The sequence below is a fragment of the Portunus trituberculatus genome, chromosome 41 (assembly GCF_017591435.1).
Source record: "Portunus trituberculatus isolate SZX2019 chromosome 41, ASM1759143v1, whole genome shotgun sequence".
NCBI classification, from domain to species: Eukaryota; Metazoa; Arthropoda; class Malacostraca; order Decapoda; family Portunidae; genus Portunus; species Portunus trituberculatus.
In genome coordinates this window covers 33,201,426-33,216,425 of record NC_059295.1, presented here as the reverse complement: position 1 = coordinate 33,216,425, position 15,000 = coordinate 33,201,426, and the positions used below count along the sequence as shown (strand labels likewise).

Below are 15,000 nucleotides of genomic sequence, written 5' to 3'. Positions count from 1 at the left end.
AACAAAAGCGCGTGTCCTCATTGCCCAGCACACCTGCCTTCCCTCACTACTCTAGGTGTGCCATTTGGCTACACTTTATTCAGTGGCCGCCCACCTTTAATTTTCCCTCATTTCTTCCCTAAATCCCCTTCCCACACAGCCGCCCCTATCATGTCTCAGCTTTCGCTCCCACACGAGCACATCTCATGAAGATACAGTAGTGCTAAGGAAAATAAAATGATGCTTTAAAGTTATCATTAACGCGTCAGCATAGCACAGAATTATTGCTGCAGTAAGTGATTGTCTCAAGCTCAGCATGTGATGAGGTAAGAAGCTAAAAAGACACTATTGACAATGTACGTAGTTCACGAGGCAAATGAGAGCAGACTTTGTAGTGTGGTGGACCAGCCTCTGCACACACTCCCAAGCCTCGCTGTTCTTCACTATGAGCTAAACCTATCTATCGCCTAACAGCGCATGGTGAAAATACATAATCTAATAACAATATTCAATTCATCCGTGAATCCACCAAGGGAAAGACAGTCCGTCACAACTCGAAGGTTGCAGTCTTGGAGGCACACTACAAATACAAATGATGCGGCAGTGCAATGGACTGACTAAGGGTAGGAGGGCGCGGTATCATGCACCAGATCGGGCAGAGCGAAGCGCAGTCTTTTGTATCGCTGTTCAAGTGCAGACTTCAGTTCCAGCCAATGTTCATAGTCCCTGGTCTCGGCCATTACCTTCACCTGCAACACAACAATAAGGAAAACACTTCAGCACAATAACCAAAGCGATGTGTGTAACTTCTGGACGGACCAATAAAACAATAACAAAACCAATTAACAAATTATAAAAAGAATAAATACATAAATACACAAATAAATAAAAATAAGTAATAAACTAATAAATAAAGCTCTAACATAGGGGCTAAATAACTTAGCACATTGTACATGTATTATATAACGTCAAGGAAGTCTTCTCTATCTCCAAACCCTATGAAGGAGGAAGCAGCGATGTGTAGTGTGTTGATATAGTCCCTCAGTGTGTCTCACCTTCACTTGCTGTAACCTGCTCTTCCTTGCGTCCCCCGCTGACCATGTGCATCCCCTTTACTTGTAAAAGAAGGAAAGTTTCTGTATAACCTTGAAATACATTGTTAAAGCATGTCCGAGCACGCTCGTGTGTGTATTCACAGTCGCCTGCTGGTCACCAAGCCAGTTTTTTCCATTACAGAGCGAGCTCAGAGCTCATAGACCGATCTTCGGATAGGACTGAGACCACACAACACTCCACACACCGGGAAAGCAAGGCCACAAATCCTTGAGTTACATCCCGTACCTACTTACTGATAAGTGAACAGGGGCTACACACCAAGAGGCTCGCCCATTTGCCTCACCGCACCCAGGACTCGAATCCGGGTACTCTCGGTTGTGAGCCGAGTGTGCAAACCACTACACTAAGCAGTGTGTGTGTGTGTGTGTGTGTGTGTGTGTGTGTGTGTGTGTGACAGGGACCCAACAATACTCGTATAAATCAAGTGTTGCAAATGGAGGCATCAGTCGCCTATTTCGCTTAGCTACATCACTCGCACCACGACACTGCTGCCGCTGGTGCCACATAAGGCAAACTGACTTGAAATGCTGCAGAATTATGGATTTTTCATCCACTTAACACATTCATGCTGGCTGCAATATTAAGAACATAAATAAACATTTATTAATACTCAGCACACAGTACGTACTACAACTATTACGTGCAAGACATCCACATAAACAATAGTCTCTGATATGGGTAACTAAGTGCAGGGAAAAGTAAGTTCTGCAGCAAAAAAAAAAAAAAAAAAAAAAAAAAAAGCTATGTAGCTGCAATAAAAGAATAACGAAAAAAGCTTCAAAGTTGACAGTGTTCTTTATAATCACGTTTCTCTTTTCATTTCTTGAAGTTTAAAGAAATATTACCAGCTTTTGGCAAAACCACTCCCATTCTCTAGACTTTTTTTTTGGTGTGTGTGTGTGTGTGTGTGTGTGTGTGTGTGTGTGTGTGTGTGTGTGTGTGTGTGTGTGTGTGTGTGTGAGAGAGCAAATTTGCCTACAAAGCAGTGGTTGGAATTTTTATGTTCCAGTCATAGAGGTATATCAAGAGGATTGTTTCAGAGTTGTAACTGAAAATTACCTTAAATTACCACACAACAAACACTACAATATATATTTGTGCCATGATGAACCAAACATATTTCAACAAATTTCCAGCAAAAGACTAAAATTAAATTTAAATCATTCTAGCAAAGCACTATATTCAATGAAGTGACATCAAAAGGAACCAGACAGATAGGGCATATGATCCAACACTTCATAAATAACGAATACCTCACTCTTTCCATTTCAACAACAAATTTGGGATGGAGGTTTTTGACGCTGATATCTTATGTTTAAAAAGGGTCGTAGGTATTTATCATCACTATCATCTTCTTAAAACATTCCATACAAGCTTGCATGTGTTGGTGTTGTTCATCTAATGAAAGTTCACAAGGATGCATGGTTGCTGGGAACTAACATGCACAGGTCTGGATCTCTAAAGTTCCTTTGGGTTGCGTTGTTCATAGTCTCCTTGTACGTACATCCCTCTAGGGGCCTTACCAACTAATTCTAGATTTCAAACACCTTTCTTGTATTCCTCCTCTATGACATAAAGTCAATAATAAATGTCCAGACTACCTCAATATATCTTCTCTTCCCTACACATCAATATACTTGCTCCTATACTCTCCATCAACTCAGTCTGTGATTCCAAATCTACTGTTCAGTGATGCACTACACATCATCTTTATCTGTCTGCTGTAGCCTACAAACATTCCTTCATTCCCCATGTATGCATTATATCACTCAAACAAATTGTGTATCAAAGCACTATCACCGATATGAGAGGTTCACCTAAATGTTGATGATGCAAACAGATTCTTGGATCTTTCCCAAACCTTTCTAAATCTCACCACTTCACTAGCATCTGCACTGCTTCCTGTACAGTCACATCTCATAAACACAAAGAATTCTTTCTACACATTCAATGGCTTCACCATTTAGGTCTGACTGCTCTTAACCATCTTTCTTATTCCTTTTTTCTCTAAATTTCCACACTCTGTGATGTACCTCTAATCTTACTAAATCTCTTGTGCAGTGTACACTGAAACATGTACATTACATGGAAAAGAATTAAGACCTTCCTGCACAATGGACTTGACCATGCAGCTTCAGATATGGCATTGCCCTCACAGGAAATCAGGATCCTTATTTTACAGATGTGTTTGTACACTTAGCATCAAGCCCTTAGAATGCTATCCTCTCGCCATTTTCTGAACTTAGCTTGTTTCAACTTTACCCATTTAATACATCAGTGGAAAACACGTCCCACTTTTTTTGTTATTCTAATATTATGAGACATATTTTCAAGAACTATGTTTTATGAAAATTATTTTTTGTGCCTTGTATTTGTAAAAACTAGATACTAAACTATCATTTCATATGATAACGTACTTATCTGTGTTTAAAAGAAGACATCTTTAACTTCATTCCCTCTCAGATATGTCTTCTTTCTTTACATACTTCATTGGACTCTGTACTGCATTCCCATTAGTTTTCAAAGGCATTGTTTTAACTCTTTGATGAGCTGGTGTTTCAGCTAGATCAGAACATATAAGATTGCAGATTAGAGCTAAGCTAGACATGCAATGCTCCAGAAAACAATTTATTTTCTCTATCGAGCAGAATTAGAGTTATGGTAAATGGCATGATATTAATTCTTTAGGAGAGCATGTTTTAAATCATTCTAATTAAGACAAGACCGATGAGATGAATCCCAAACCCCTATAGATGAATATGAAGACATGGGATCTAGATTACAATAACATACAGTACAAAGGGTATACTGTGCATCAAAAGCAGCAAGTCCCTTGAAATATGATGCTGTACTACAAAAAACATAAGAATAAAAGACAACACTCAGCACTGCCCACTTGATTCCATATTGTTCCTTGGCAGAAAGTGGGAGGACAAAAAATTAATTTGACAATACAAGCAAAAGTCAAACAAAATCTGTGCACAAACTAAATATAAACCTCAAGAAGAAAGAAGATCAAAAGAGAGTTACTGGCCCATTGCCCCGGGAGGAGACTGACTGCCGAAGCGGAGTATCTTGTAGCGCTGTAGGAGAGCGTTGCGCAGCTCCTCCGAGTGTTCCTTATCTCTGGTTTCACACAGCACCTTCACCTGCCAGACACCATCGCAAGCCACACTTATACCCACACCACCACTACTGCCCATTGATTTAACATGTGCTCTGTCCACTTGGGAAGTTAAATATATGCCTCATCTATCTACTCTTGTATAACCTAGCCATGATCTTAGAATATGAGAAATATGGGGAAGCTCCATTCCTGCTATGCTACACTACACCTCAGTGCAAGGCAAGAAAATAATGCAAGTCCTACAGTATAAGCTTCCTGAAAGAAAGCTTGTTTCACACTAGAGGAGCAAATCAAATTCAGTTAAAAGTTATGCTCTACTACACTCCTTTGCAAAATTATCAAAGTTGAATATTTTAAGCACACAATATACACATGAAAGCTCTGTTCTTACCTCTACACTGAAGATGTCACTCCTGATCCATGCACGCTCATGTACCATGTCCTTGATGGAAACACCAAGGTTGGCCAGCAATCGTGTCAGCTCAGCAATACCTGCAAATGTGAAGTCATCTCTTCTCAGCAAGGCATCTCTGGTTTGAAAGTTGGATCAGAAGTGTACATTGTGTGTTTATATGTAAGTAAAATGTGTTCAAAGGCAAGTAACTAAGAACTTTTTTATATTTGACCATTCAAGTCGCATTACAAACAATGGTTTAGAAATAAAAAAAAAAACTCTGAAACAAATATAGTCAAGCGATAATCCTTTAAAAATATTGTAAATACATAGGATGGACCCTCTATAGCTAAGATCTCAGTCACAGAAAACAATGGATAGAGGATAGAGATGATACTAATTGTGTAGGATTCACCTTTAGGAATGTTGAAAGCATAAGTGCTAAAGTAATATTAAAGATACATTTGTCATTAGCAATACTTGTGAAGCTCTAGTCCCAATGTTATAGAAGGAATATACATTTCTGTACAAAAACAAAATGACTAGAAAAAATACAAGGAATGCAAAATATGCATTCCTTACAAGGAGAGAATAAAATCTTTAAATTCATATTCATCAGAGATGTGAAGATTAAGAGGGGACCCAAAAAGATACTTGAATGACATAAGGGAAATAATAAAGGGATCAGTGATCAGGACAGTAATATGTAATGGATTCAGGCCGATAGAATGTGATCAAAAAGAAAACCAAGGAAGATAGTGATTCTCAAATAGAGTGATTGATGACTGGAATAGACTCAATAATCAAGTTGTTAATGCTGATCTACTATTTTAAAGGAAGGTCAGATATCATTATGGATGGAGACGATCGGTGTATGTTTACGCAAGAAATATTACTACTGACTTCTTTTTCTTAAGAGGTGAAGTCTTCTCACATGCAGTTTTATACTGAAAGCAGGTTATGAAAGCAACCAAAGTGAGCAAGGTCACAAAGGACCACATATTGTATACATATCATTTTCACTTGAAAACAATAGCTTCAAATTTAAAGTCTATGGAACAATTTTGACCAAAAACTTTCAAAGGATAAGATAAAATAATAAACATATACAAAACTGAGCTGGCACTGACCTCCAGGTCGGTCACTAACTGTCACAGTAAATTTGACCAATCGTCCATCAGCCGCCAGACCACGCTCCAGACACCGACCCAGCACAGTGGTGTCAATGTTGCCTCCACACAGTGGGATGACAACCCTGGTATGGAAGAACATTATCACTGTCATAAGGTTCATTATAACGAATAGGGTGGGACTGTAGTCCATACTCATGAAATACATGCTCTGTTAAAAGAAAAGTTTCCTTAATGAAGGATAAGGTACATGTAAAGTTATATGTCAGTCAAACCTTGAAACTTCTAGGTCTGGAGTTCCACGACCTGGATAAGTAGGCATGTACTCAGATCTGTGCATTACCTTTTGCCTTTTAGTTCCTGAAGTTCCCCAGCAAGGATGGCAGCAAGGGCTGTGGCTCCAGCTCCCTCCACCACTGCCTTCTCACCCTCTACCAAACGCAAGATGGAAATAGCAATCCACTCCTCTTTCACTGTCACCACCTGCCAATAAAAGCAGAGAATTTTTCTATCAATATCAAACATAGATGCACAACAATCATGGATGGAAATGAAGTACATGTTATACATATATGTTCATAAAAGAAATGTCTTGTTATTCATGAGATGAGCATCAGTAAAATGCCATAAAATAAAAAAATAAAAAAAGTCATTGAAGACTCTAGTGCTGAAACTGATCCCTTTCTGTCTGAGGAACAATAATCTGTCACAAGAATATTCTTCATCTTACATAATATGTGCAACATACTCCAATTAAATTTATGATAGTCATTAAATATATTTCTGAGGCTGTCAGTGCTCATAGCATTACTACATCCACATATCAAAAATTTCTCAGTATAAAAGTATCAACTTTAGAATATTGAAGACATAACAATTCTAACTTATTACTTTATATCTATGTAACTGCAAGCACTCAGTTTGATTTAAGTGACTCACCTTATCAACAAGATGACACGCTGTGGCAAAGGCATTGACGCCAACCTTTGGGACGGCCAGACCATCTGCCAGAGTGGATTCTGCCCTGATATACACAGGCTTCCCTGCCTTCATGGCACCACTAAAGCTTGCACACCGCTCAGATTCCACACCCTATCAGTTACATGTGGAAGATTAACTTACACTTTTCTAGTTTGGTATTAGAAATATAAATAGCATTATTATACAAAATTCTTTCATCTTTTATTTATGTACATACAGTATATAATTAGGATACTGAAATGTCCTGTATGCAAACCCACCTAACATTGGTATGGCTATTAGAGATGTCACTTTAAATGAAGTTATTTTGGTTCCCACCTATAAGTTATTTGCCCAAATCTTTTTCTAATTAACTTGGCATGGCAGGCAGAAATGTGACCAGCTAGAAATGCATTTCTGATTGATCTTAGTTATCTAAACACATCTTGTCAGTTTGAAGCAGAATGTAATATAAATCTTTTCATTATACATGTACTAACAAGCAAATGCTCTACTGACAATACTTACAATGACTTTGATGTGTGGATAGAGTGCCTTCACAGCCAAGGCCACACCTGCTATGAGGCCACCGCCACCCACTGGGATGACCACTGCATCAATGTTGGGCACTTGCTCAACTATCTCCAGACCCATTGTGCCCTGGCCCGCGATGATGTGAGGGTGGTCATATCTGTGAGGAGGATGTAGTGAAAAATCATGCAGTGTAGTCTACCATTATCTAAAGTTCTTTGAAATAACAGTCTCTCTCTCTCTTTTTATGATGTTTAAAGCATAAAAGCTACAATGACTGACATGTTTAATACAAAAGACACTTGTACTGATTCTATATGATGAAGACTTTCACAATGAATTGGTGTTTCTTCTATGCCATACATGAGCAGGAAAGGTTGGTTGTATCTAAAACATACTAATCCATATATGAGAACAGAGACTTTTTACAAATATGGATAAGAAAAGTGTAAAACAAAAGCTGTGAAGAACAAGAATAGAACTGAATAAGGAAACACTTCAGTCATTGCAAAGACCATGGTGTCATATAAATTGAGAGACAGAAATGTCTACATATGTGAGTATTAAAAAGATATGCATAAATTGACATTCCTGTAAAACTAACAATATAGATGCATAAATTAATACCCTGAATGTAACCTTTAAGTATTTGGAGCACACAGATGACCTTGGCAGGGACAAGGCCTAAATAAAGGGATGACTGGGAGGGGCAGGCCAGCAACACACCAACACTTGGGTCATCACCAAAGTTATATCAGGGCAGTTGCCAAAAAGTTTGCTTCCTTTACAATAATTTCATTGGAATTCATCTAATTCTGAGAATCTTAAGTGTTTCACATCCTACATCAGGTACAAAATATTCATCAAGAAAGAATGTATCAAGCACGAAACAAAGTGTGTAGGTACACAGACACATACACACTCTCAGACACCCAGACACAAGAAAAGAAAGGACCAAGACTCGTCCACTTTTGCAATACTGAAATTACAAGTCCTTGATTCATATTCAAATATACAAACACCTCCTCCTTCAGTGGGAAGGGCCATGAAAAGGATAATGATGACCATGATTGCAGTTATCATCATCATTATCATCATTATGAGGAGCAGAGGCAGGAGCATAAATTAAAATCCCTCATCTATATGTACTGTACATAATAAAAATAATAATAGTAATAAATACAGAATAGGTAAATCCAGGATGATGCACAGTTTGCTTGTCATGCATGGAAAGCTCACCCATTGATGTAGAGAAGATCCTGGTCCTTGGAGACTTTGAGAGCATATTCCCTACATTCCCCAATGTCTTTCCCCCTCACAATGACATTGGCCCCGTGTTGCCGACATGCCTGCACCTTCATGATAGGTGCCACCAGGGGCATCACCTGACAATTGTAAAAAAAAATATTAAGCTAATAATGTGAACACAATTTGTTAATTTCATTAGGCAAAATCCCATTCTTTCATTTAGTAGTTGTTCATCAACTAGAATTTGAATGTAATCTTACATTAAGTGCCACAATATTAGTTACATAACTGACCAAAGAAGTAGAGCCAGAAATATCATGTGCTCATGAAAACAGAAACTAAACCTTATAGAACTCACAGTTCAGCATTAATACACAAAATACTATGTACAGTAGTATATAATATTGACCATCAAAGATACAAAAAATGACAATTTAACAAAATCAGATTAATGCAGAAAAAATATATGCATGTATTCATCATCCACTTACCACAGTGACAGGAATGCCAAGGTCCTGCCCATGGTAGGAGAGGGCCAGTGCATGATTGCCAGCTGATGCAGCAATGACACCCTTTTTCTGTTGTTCTGGGGTGAGCATGAGGAGTGTGTAACGTGCACCGCGTTCCTGTGGAAGCAAATCAAACGCCAAATATTACGCAGTATGAAACAAGTTCATACAGACTCTTGAAAAAGATCTCAGTAAAATGTCAACACTACTCAAATCAAGTTTTGTATACAAAAATTAATAAAGAACACAATTTGGAGATGTATAGGAAAATATTTTTGATTATCTTTCAAAAGGTAAACTTTCTTTAATATTTATATAAGAAATTAATTGTACTATTTATATTTAATGAAGTTTCTTTTTTCTAAAAGGGGAGTAAAGCAGGAGATAAAATATGATATATGTCTACATTGGTTAAGTCTTATATGTACATAGTACTGTACATTATCAAAAGTTTTTATCCTCTCTCTCTCTTATACTGACCTTGAAGCTGCCAGTGCACTGGTTGAACTCCTTCTTGAAGAATATTTCCATGTCAGTGACGTTGGAAAGATGGGAGCGAGTGCAAGGGGTATTCATAATGCCAGACTTAATCTTGAAGGCTGCTGCACTAACATCCTGCAAAATATGTCGCTATTAGTGTTGATGATCTTAAACTGTTATTTGAAGTTTCTCAAACTTTGAATGACTTTTTTTTTTATTTATAAGTTTTCCATGTTTTCTTCATTGGAGTTTTAAAGTGTACTAGATGTATAAAAAAAAAAAAAAAAAAAAAAAAAGTCAATGTGTGATTACCAATTTAGGCAAGCTGATGGCGACCTCAGAATTACTCTCATATCAACATGAGAGTAAATTTCAGGTTGCAGATTATAGCTCCTGCTGGTGCTTGATTAAACATTTAGGTTATATCATTAAAAACATGAAATGAATACAGATATTGCTAACCATCCGTCTTACGGAATTTTACTAAACCCCGGAGATGCTACCTGAAAGGTGACTGTGCGAGGATTCTCTGGGTCACACCAGGGGTCAAACAGAGGTTCTTCCTTCGCCGGGGATGGAGGCATGATTGGCTCTGTTACCACGGCCACAGATCCTTCAGCTGGCATCCTGCAGAGATCTGGAAGTAATGAGCACAACAGAGATGTTACACAAATGTCTTGAAACGTCTTGCCACTCAAAATTCAGAGAGAGAGAGAGAGAGAGAGAGAGAGAGATTAATATTATACGAGTATCTCTCTCTAAGGGCAAAAAGTAGTGTCCACCATTATCTGACACCTGGGTACCAAAGTTGTAGTTTAAGAAACCACTATTGTATTATCACCCCATGTTACGATAAACTCAACCTTTCACGGAGAGCATACAGTTTTAATAGCTAGAGCAGGACAATGCTTTTTATCTATCTATTTATATATTACTACTATGTCTTATTTACCTATTTATTTCTTTTTTTTTTCACGGGTCACACATTTTCCTACAGTAACGAGAGGTCTCAGACTGAGTAAGTCAACTCGCGTGCCAAACACACCCTTTCGTGGTGCTTTAAATACCCAGCGTTGCCTGACTCGTCACTGTTAACATTTGTTCACCAACATTTTACAACATGAATGTGTAGATGAGTCATTGTACTCGGGTCACTTCCTTCCTCAGGTGTTGCTTATTTTTCCCGATCGCTTATGGTGTACCCTCCGTGTGACTTGCCTGTTGATAAGCAGTACAGTACTGAGTATAGGCTTTCTAGGTAGCGTGGATGGAATGAGCCGCTAATGCTGCACTTCAACCTTATGAGTCCGTTCAGTGACTAGTCCAGTTAATGTCAGTGATATACTTGCCCTACACATACCTTGGCAACACCTGCTGCTTTCAACCTCCTAAACTATAACCTGTAAAAACAGCGCCATCAGCTTCAGGTTCTAGCTGGGCGTGTACTCACCCAATGGTAAGTTTGCCGAGTGAACAGACTGCTTCTCTCGTCCCGGCTCCACGCGAGCTTTAAATAGCCTTCACTGTCACCACAAACTGGGAACCTTCTCGTCTTGCCAGATATCATACAGACCTCATCCCTCTTTATTACCAGTAAACAGCATTTACTTAGAAATTTATGTTACTTGGAGTGTGTTTTTGCTAGACGTCCTTAAGTGCTCTGATGATGCTAGGAATGCTATCGTGATGCCCACTAGGCTTTCAGAGAGAGAGAGAGAGAGAGAGAGAGAGAGAGAGAGATGGGTGTTCTTATATTCAAATACGCAGGTGCCGAGAAGGATAAAGGTACAGGGCACAGTCCAACCGTGTCCCCCGAGCGTCGCACGCAGGCTGCCCACCAATGTTCTTGTTTTGTATTTTTAATGGAAAATCGTTTAATTAAATTGAATACGAGATGCATGGGCGGTGGTGCGATGGTTCGTAAAGTTTAATGGCCTCACATCAAGGAGCGGAATTGTGACATCATAACATACCTAGACGAGCTGATTAATTAAAAGCGTCAGTGAAGGAGTGTGTGTGGAAGGGCACGGCTGAAACACTCGCCACTGAATCTAAATGGTTTTACATCCTTCAAACCTTGAGTTCCTCTCACGCATTGTACCTGCACTAAAAGAAGCTCCTTGTTGGTCTACATGTGGATAGGTGTATCAAATATAACTCTCTCTCTCAGCCAAAGTTCCTATTATCATCTAGTTCTTTGTCGTGTCTTATTTTTCTATTTCTAGCTTATTATTCTGTTAATGTAGTTAGTGTTTGTCATCCTTTATCTATTCGGCGTATCTTCATCTTTATTCTATCCTTGTTGTGCTCATCTTTATTCTCTCCACCGCCCTTGCGACACAAAAGGTTGTACTACTCTCGGATTGCAAGTTTTCAAAGCATACTGTAAAACGCACAAACTTTTCTCTTCCTTGATAAGTTGATACTGGAAAAGTACTCTTTAAAATATTATTTTTGTTAAAAACATTGCATCACATTGGTATTTTATTCTTTTATCTATATCTTTCGTGATCTCTACTTGTATTTTTAAGTAAAACGAACACACACACACACACACACACGTTTGGACTATCTAATCAAAACAAACAGCCAATACAGGTCTTATTAGCACAACAATAAAACAATGAAGAACATATATAAGATATAGATATGGTTTCCTGCTGGATATAGATATATACATTCGCCCAGACTCGATGTATGCTGCTACTAACCCACCTCAACCCTGCACCCCATTCTGCCATGCACCAAGCCGCACCTGCTCACCCATGCTGGCCACTTACTCATATCATTCAAGTATTATGCACAGTATCTCTCCTGTCCTGGGCACACACACACACACTCTCTCTCTCTCTCTCTTACCGTCTCGGATGATGTAATTAGCGATGTAGTCTCTCTCTCTCTCTCTCTCTCTCTCTCTCTCTCTCTCACCGTCTGGGATGATGTAATTAGCGATGTAGTCCCCGGTAGACACGGATCTCTGACGCTGTGGCACAACGCGGGGCCGGCTACTGGAGAGGCTCTTGACAACACCACCGGGCTGACTCTTTGGAGGACAGGGGCTGAACCGGACTGTTGGCCCGGGAGGGGAGGCAGAGACGGGGGCCTGAGGGAGGGGGAGGATGCATCAAGTTCAAGGTCAACAGAGAGGATATTGACCTACCAAAGAGAGTAGAGAATGTTACATAAGTGAGCTTCTCCTTTGTGTGTGTGTGTGTGTGTGTGTGTGTGTGTTTCTTAATGTACAGTTCAAGGGAAGCTGGCAAGACGTGTGGCGGCAAGAACAGTCTAGCACAACAGTATGCACAAGGCCATCACCACCCACACCCCTGCCATAGGATCCCTGCCGCCTCTTGGTCTAGTATGCGCCATGGTTACTCAATTCAAACCCGTGTGAGGGAGTGAGGCGCATGATGGGAATACAATTTTTTTTTTTTTTTAATATGAAATAGGGCAGTTACATCACTACTTGTACTGAATGGAGTAATGACGCAATCGTTACATAATCTTTTCCCACCATCTTACAAACAAACACGGGATACATAAATATAGATTGAAAACCTGACACACTAACCAAGGCGGAAATGTTTTCAGACATATAATTTCCGGAGGCAGAACCAAGAACAATTAATAAACTGACAGCCGAAACTAGTCCCATTTGATATTAGTCTGAATTCATGCTTGGTAATCACACACAACCCAACACTCAGCTCGACTATCCTCAACAAACACCACCAAACACTCAGTAAGTGACGTGCACGAAAGTTCGACAGTCAAACTCAACAAACGGGATAAATATAACTAGCAGCTGATGCCGGACAGTTACAAAGTTACAAGAAGCCTCTATGTATATAACAGCAGCACTCCAGCAGCAGCAGCAGCAGCAGCAGCAGCAGCAGCAGCGGGGAAGTACTGGTGCCTTGGGTAACTGGGAGCGTCGGGGCAAATAATAGAAAAAAAAAAAAAAAAATAAAAAAAACGGTGAGACAGACAGACGCCATTCTATAAACGTACTTACACACACACGCACACACACACACACACACACACACACACACACACACACACACACACACACACACACACACACACACACACACACATACATAAGTGGCATGCTATAAATGCGGAAAAAAAATGTTGACACGCGCTGCTCATGCACAATACTGTAGTGATGTCTGACGGAGAGCGAGACCTTGTGTGGTGTCAAAAGTTAGTACATCTCTGCTATGATAGTCTGTCTTTGTGAGATACGCACACACGTACGCACACGCACACGGATTTCTAGTTTGCCGAGACTAGTAATAAGCAGTAAGATAATGGAGAGAGAGAGAGAGAGAGAGAGAGAGAGAGAGAGAGAGAGAGAGAGAGAGAGAGAGAGAGAGTTGCAAGCACGTGGAAGTCATCAGACGTTTGAAGGTTATCATCACATGTGGACTTCAGACAGTGAGAGAAAAACGAGGGATATGGAGTGATGGGGTGAAGTTTAAAGTCTAGAAAGAGAGACCACGCATCACTGTAAAGAAAAAAAAATAAAAATAATAAATAAATAAATGAAAAATACTAATACTAAAAAAAATACTTAGAAAAGTTTTTGGAGAGAATGTGTGTGATGTGAGAAGTGCAAATGGTAGTACTAGTCGACGTGAAGGCGTGAGAGAGAGAGAGAGAGAGAGAGAGAGAGAGAGAGAGAGAGAGAGAGAGAGAGAGAGAGAGAGAGATAATGGCGACGCACCAGGAAACGGAATGTGAGGGAAGGAAGGAAAACAAATTGATAGCGTGTGTCATTTGGCCGTGGAGAGAGAGAGAGAGAGAGAGAGAGAGAGAGAGAGAGAGAGAGAGAGAGAGAGAGAATCATAAGTATGGTTAATGAAGACAGGGTCCACAAGGCAGCAGGCAAGGCGCATCAAGGCGTGCATCCTGGGGGGATGGGTTGGCGTGCCCAGACGGTACCTTGGTCTGTGCAGGCCTCGTGGGGGACATCGTTCGCTCGAGTTTCGTTTGAGCCGGTGGCTGAGCCGGTGGCGGAGGCGGCGGCGGGGCAAGAGCGGGAGCCGGGGCTTGGGCTGGTGTTGGGACCGTGGCCTGGACGGGAGGTGGGACAGGCACGCCATCAGTGCGCTCCTCGGGGGATGTCATGTCCCAGTAGGTATCGTGCTGGACGGGCCCGGCGGACGTTTTCTTCACCCAGGGGGCCACAGGGCGGGCGACAGGCTGGCGTCGTTCAAGGGCAGGCTGCTCCTCTTCTGACGCTTGCTTCTCGAAGGCTTTGATGCGTTTTGTTACAGATTCTCGCACGTATCCCTCTTCCTCAAGACCTAATTCTTCATTCGGCAGTTCTCGCATTGGTGGCGGAGGTCCTCTCATTTTCTCCTCCTGTATGGAGGCGGGAGGTGGCGGGAAGGTTGGGTTCGCCTCGATGCTCTCCAAAGACATGTCAGTAACCGGTGGCGGTGGCGGCGGCAGAGAACCGGGATCTTTCATTGCTGCAGTATGATCTGTTTGGAGTGTTGTCTCGCTGGTCTTATC

General features: G+C 40.5%; 1 protein-coding gene across 4 annotated transcripts in view; it reads right to left on the bottom strand.

The window, feature by feature from the left end:
• Positions 1–15,000, bottom strand: part of LOC123517068 (mucin-5AC-like) — a 21,742-nt gene that overhangs the window by 573 nt on the left and 6,169 nt on the right. The window contains exons 2-14 of one of the 4 annotated variants that reach the window (XM_045276918.1): positions 14,425–15,000; positions 12,403–12,577; positions 9,978–10,111; positions 9,475–9,609; positions 8,977–9,111; positions 8,477–8,622; positions 7,235–7,397; positions 6,686–6,838; positions 6,090–6,229; positions 5,747–5,871; positions 4,614–4,714; positions 4,130–4,244; positions 1–728 (exon numbers count right to left, since the gene is read on the bottom strand). The exon at positions 1–728 is cut by the window's left edge and continues 573 nt beyond it; the exon at positions 14,425–15,000 is cut by the window's right edge and continues 2,010 nt beyond it. In XM_045276918.1, coding sequence (XP_045132853.1) covers positions 697–728; positions 4,130–4,244; positions 4,614–4,714; positions 5,747–5,871; positions 6,090–6,229; positions 6,686–6,838; positions 7,235–7,397; positions 8,477–8,622; positions 8,977–9,111; positions 9,475–9,609; positions 9,978–10,111; positions 12,403–12,577; positions 14,425–15,000 — 2,130 coding nt within the window. In that variant the 3' untranslated portion in view covers positions 1–696. Of the gene's footprint in view, positions 729–1,034; positions 1,095–4,093; positions 4,245–4,613; positions 4,715–5,746; positions 5,872–6,089; positions 6,230–6,685; positions 6,839–7,234; positions 7,398–8,476; positions 8,623–8,976; positions 9,112–9,474; positions 9,610–9,977; positions 10,112–12,402; positions 12,578–14,424 lie in introns of all 4 variants that reach the window. The other 3 variants (XR_006678383.1, XM_045276917.1, XM_045276916.1) reach the window with 3 other exon arrangements.